General features: G+C 34.2%; 1 protein-coding gene across 1 annotated transcript in view; it reads left to right on the forward strand.

The window, feature by feature from the left end:
* The window catches only part of LOC124360158 (homeobox protein SIX6-like), a 69,950-nt gene extending 64,200 nt beyond the window's left edge, over positions 1–5,750 (forward strand). The window contains exon 3 of the mRNA XM_046813528.1: positions 1,278–5,750. Within this exon, the coding sequence (XP_046669484.1) occupies positions 1,278–1,443 (166 nt within the window). The 3' untranslated portion in view covers positions 1,444–5,750. The remainder of the gene's footprint in view (positions 1–1,277) is intronic.
* Positions 5,751–6,000: the final 250 nt, after the last annotated feature.

Raw genomic sequence — 6,000 nt, forward strand, 5'->3', positions numbered from 1 at the left:
GTAGCCCATTCAACCTTCCAGATCGGTTAGCTCAATTGGAAGACAGAAGAGAAACCGGAGGCGACGACATAATCTGGCAGGACGGCGTGGTGGGTGCTGTGGACATACATGTAACATTGACTGTAAACAGGACATCCGCGATACACAATGTGGAGGAAACCAGCGATCATCCCCCCCTAGGCTCCATCATCTCTCCGCGTATAACCGACCTCCGCTGTCCATTCATGGATGGTAACAGCCTCCGTCATTCATTCATTCATCCTTTCATTCATTCAATGAGGCGTCACTGTGAAATGAGACTGAGTGACTTTTATTGGGCTGTTTAATAAACACCGTCAGAGGACTGTTTGGCTACAATGACTTCTACAATAAGAGTATCCTTCATGGAATGTTGATAAGAGCGTAAACTATTGAGGGCATCATTCCCATTTACTTGAAATCACTTGAAGATTTCTTTTGTAGGAGAACCAAAAAATCTATCTTGGTATTACGCTATTTATGAGAGCGTTAGGTCTAGAGTAAACTACTATACTAGTCGTACTTGCTTTCTTTAGAAACTCCAGTAACCCATCAAAAGCTGTCAACATTCTGATAAGAACTCTTTTCCATAAATTGCCAGAGCATGAGAGTAGTTTCCTCTGATTATTAGTAAACACGGGACTGTGATAAAATAGAAAATGTAACAGGTTTGTTTATTTGTGAATAATTGTTCCCTACAACTATAATAGTACGTTCCATATCCAACAAAATGACTGGTAAATATTCTGTCGGCCACTGCCTTCTGAGTAAAGAAATGAACTCGAACATCTTCAAATGCTTTGAACAATATTTTCATTTTATAACATATCGGCTACATAAAACATACACACGCACACACCAAGTACCTAGTTCTTCTGCTACTACATTATAACAATTTTTACTGTATATTCTTTACTTTTTTAAAAGGAATTGTTTGGTGAAAAGGGCTTGATTGATTACGATCTTGAATCTTTGGAGCACTAATGTATGCTCTATGAAACCATTCATACCACTCATGTCATTCTCAAGGGGAAATACGTTACAATTGAGAATATGATTAGAATAAGTTATTCTATGACGTCAGAACCTTTTTAAGGTCATCGTGGAATTCAAAGATAAACGTAGTAACGCTAGAGAAGGAATGTCAATATAATGAAATTAGAGGCTGCTTTAGAATTACATTTTAAGTTTTGACTCTTTCAATTTTGGTACTGTTTAGTTGTATGTTGAGTGGTGACAATGAATGACTTGTGTTGCAGGATGCAGCAGCAGCAGTTGGCGGCGCAGCTAGCGCACTCCCACGGCCACCACCACCCAGAACCTCCACACAGCCCCGCGGCGGCCTCCACCTCCAGCGACTCCAGCATCAGCCTGGGCGCTCCCTCGCCCCAGCCGCCCTGCACCCTCCACAGGCCCTTCTCGTGATACCGGCCCTCCGGCTGGGCCCTCGCCTCTCCACACCCGCTCCCACACTCGCTGCTGTCGTGAAGCGGCCTTCACCTCCTCGCTGAATCGAATGTGGACTTATTTCTGCAAGCTTTAGACGCCTTGTAGACATCGTGTTACCAGACTGTCCGGAACTGTTAAAGTTGGCCATACAGTTTATTTATAGATATTACCGTGCTGATTTCATCTAAACTTAATCTAACAAGTGCATTTTCTGTTATGTTTTCGTAACCTATTCGTTCGTACACAACTACAGTATTGACAAACATTCAAATTGACCGTTCGAAATTATTTTGTTTGGGGTGACCGCCTATGTGTGGTGGAAGAATAGCAGTCGGTCTGGTTAAGAACTGCATCATTGCCGCTGTGACCAGACCGTCTGCAGAGCGGAAGTACCTAGGAGTGAATGATGTGCTGTGTATATTTTAGTATAAGATTGGCCGTGTTCGGTCGGTGCTTTCTTCTCGAGTTGATATCGTTATGTGGCTGCTTGTTGTGTGTGTATGTGTCAATAATTCAGAGGATTGCTATTTTTACTGCTAACGCCAGCAAAATATTTAGGAATTGTTGTTTACTATACAAATTGTAACGTGTTTACAATTAACACTATTGAGTCGCCCTTTAATTGTGCCTAAGAAAAATGATGTGGAGACGTTAAAATTGGTAATTCAGGTAATGAATGGACCGGAACTGATTTATACAAATGCACGTAAATTAGAAAATAAAACAAAAAGCATATATTTTTTGTGATAATTTTAAAACGAAATAAACTTTTAGTTACAAATGTAGACAATATAAGTAATTTACCTCCAGAGGTATATATTCTTGTTTGTTTTATTTATCACGTTCATTTTAATCAAAAAGTATTTAACGATAACAAAAGTAAAATGTAAAAGGAAGGAGGCTTCATTCATTGCACACAAAATTGTGTTAAATTAAAAAATATCGCATATGTAAAAATTTAAGTTTCATGGGAATTTTTATTTGAATTACACGTTTTATCTATTATAACAAAAAATGAATTTAATTTTAAGTTTATTCTTTCTTTGTACACATACTATTCTTAATCGTAGTTATTTTCTTGTATTAATGACACATACACACAAATTGTGCAGCTCTATACGAAAATGATATTATATATTGTGTATTTATATAATTTATATTATGGATCGTATATATAGATATATAGCTATCGTATAAAGATATAATATTGTAAATAAAAACGCTTCAATATAACCTCTGATGGGATCTCTATCTTGGTCAATTGTTCAACCTGACATGTTTACTGTAGTTATCTTCTCTTGTAAATAGTAATAATCTTTGTGCAATGAATATGTAATATACTTTAATTTATTTACATGTTTACCATTAAACCCTTTACATGATGAATAGGACGTTTGTTTGTACAATTTGCTAGATTTCAAAAATTCAAAAATTCCAGAAACGAGGATAATTTGATTAGAAATATGAATAAATTTACAATGAGTGGATATAAAAGTTAAATTTATACTTAGTTATAATACTTTCCTGATAGAAAAAATTTTAATATAAAAAAACATTAACTATACTTTAATATTGAAGAATGTAATTTTAGGATAAATCTGTATCTGGATGCCTTATGATTTTTGTCCCAATGTGAACGCTGTAATACTTTTTTTACATTCATATTTATGGTTGTAGAATTATGGGAGATGTATACTTAATACAATTGAAACGATTTTTAGGTTTTAGCCGCTTTTATTAATTATTAAAAAAAGAAAGTAAAAGCTTGCGCAGTTTCGTATAAGTTAAATGTTGAACAGATATACACTTTACATGAAAACATAAAAATAAACTAAGAAAAACACCACCTCCCCTAAGTCTACGAGCAAAATTAAGAACATAAAAATGTTTAGGTTGCTTTTATAGGGTTAAACTCAAGATCGCTTCACCTTAACCAGCTCTTAAGACTTGGCTACACTGGCGGCCATACTGATTGTGGCCTCATAAGAACAATGTTAAACCTCATATACTTTTACGACCTTTTTAGTCATAAACTTATAAATAAATATCTCATTTTAAATATGGTATTGATACGCATCCAAAATCTTATTAATCGATATTTTCATTGGTTATTTAAACAAAAACAAACATTGTTGTAATTTATAGTTTAAATATTAAAAAAAAACTATACACTAAAAAAACTAAAAATCTCTTGGATGCGTATTAACTATATTTTTAAAATAAGAAATCTGACATACCGCTTGATCAAAAACTAAGAACGTAAAACTGAATGAGGTTTAGCATTATTCTCATTGAGAAAAACTCAAGATCATTTTACGTCAGCTGGTACTTAACCTCTTTTGTGCTTGGTATCAGATATATTGTTATTTTCATACCTATTGTTGCAGTATACGTTATTATCACCGTACCTTTTATAAAATAATTTACTAATTATAATTACGCTGAAGTTTTAATGATGTGAAATTAAACTAAATTACGGCTTTAAATATACCTTTTCTCATATTAGGAACTGCGAAACAATATGAAATTAATGCATGGATATTGTTAGGCTATATTGTTAGAACAAAATTAATTCAACTCGAATTCAACTCGTAATAAATATTGATGAACACATCAAAATTTGGCTCCAGCTCAAAAACTAACGATGAATTGGCTGTCAATTAATACTGAAAAATAAATCATCCTGAGCACTTGACGCTTGTTTTTGCATCATTCCTGTAGATTGTGTTAGCTCGGACACTGAACAAATAGCTCGTAATCGTGTGGCCATATATTATAAAAGTGACTTGTGTGGGCAAATGACTATAGTTAAGGCTGTTAATGAAATCAACGAGCTGCTGAGGATGATGTAGTGCCTATGGCGATGCGGGGTGGGAGTAGCAGATGGGCTGTGTCAGACACCTGCCCTTCGTCCGACCCCTTTACTTAGGACGAAAAAATCCAGGGTCTCCAGCACATTCAGATATTTGATACGATACTCATCAATTTTCATGACTGAGTTATTACTGTCTAATAGATGCTTGTTTTAAACGATCAAAAATCATTTTTGATAAAATATTACGATTACAAAAATCTGATAAGAAGATAATCTTTAAAAGAGCGTTACACACGCTGTTATCTACGTTTATTCACCCTCAATGTAATTTAACATACAAAAAGATCATTCTGAAAGATCTAACTCACGTTTTACGGTAATTTTAATTAAACTTGCCGAGCCAGGGTTCTTCCGTGAACCCTCCGAATCGGGAACCAAGAGTGCGTAAAGTCGAGCTACTTCTATACACGCGTGCTGTACCTGATTTGAATTCGTCCACGTTATATTCCAATCCTTCATTAAACTAGTGTAAATTAGATTATAATTTTGTTGCCAGTGTGTTTATAACATTACATCTTAGAAATATTTAGACGTTATCAAATCTTCATAGTAAACTTGCATTGTATATTTTGAAAATTTCAATTAACTCACAATGTACTAATCTTGTATAACAAAATTGTAATATTTTAATTACTTTCAAAAGTTCATAAAAATAAACAATCGACACTAGCATTTATTAATGAATATCATGTGATTTATCATGTGATATTCATTAATAAAATAATGCTGTGGTTCCAATCTCAAAAATACTTTTTTATGATAAAGGGATGAATTCTATGAATTTATGTTCTACTCAAAAGTTAAAATCCTTACGGACTTTATACACAGGATCTATAATGCTAAATTCTAAGGTAGCTTGTATTGTAACCAGAAACAATAATCAAAATTAGTTTCTAAAATGGAGTCCAAGTTTCATTGTATATTTGGATTATTTGTAATCATTTTCCCAGTATTTATTTTATTAGTAGATTTGTTCATGCTTCTATTGTAATCCAAGACCAGTCACAATGTTACATTACACAATTTTCTTCCAGTTCCAAACCAAACTGAATTTTAAAACTGCCAAGATGTATAATTGGATAAGGATGATTAGATTGTTCCTATATTATTTTACTTCATATATTGTAATTTTTGACTAATTGTGATAATTTATTTATTCCTGATACTGTTAAACGAATACTCGGTTCTTGACAGATTGTACATATGTCGCGCTGGTGTATCTGTCACTCACTCAGACATGTTAGTTAGTAACGAATGGTGCAGACTGGAAATGTAACTATAGCCACTATAATACTGTAAGTTGGTTTGTTAGACTTGTAGATAGAGTGTACACACAGCTTTATATTGTTGTATCTCGCGTCCCTTTGTTGTACATAATATGCAAATAAATCACTTATATGATACGGTACTTGGCATGTCTTATTGTTACAAAATCTACCCACTGTCTTTGATTGTATTAGTTACACTAGAGATAACTCAGCCAATAGTATAAGTTGAGGGACGGCGTAAATGAGCGCTTAGACTGCCATCTGTGGAGGTAAGAAGTTAGGTAGTAAATACTGGAACGTGGCGCAGCCCTAGCGGAGGACCTCAGAACTAACTGAATAAACCTCCGCACCACAGTATACCACGTCTGTATAAATGATTTATCTCAGGTT

This window comes from Homalodisca vitripennis, chromosome 4, assembly GCF_021130785.1.
Source record: "Homalodisca vitripennis isolate AUS2020 chromosome 4, UT_GWSS_2.1, whole genome shotgun sequence".
NCBI classification, from domain to species: domain Eukaryota; kingdom Metazoa; phylum Arthropoda; class Insecta; order Hemiptera; family Cicadellidae; genus Homalodisca; species Homalodisca vitripennis.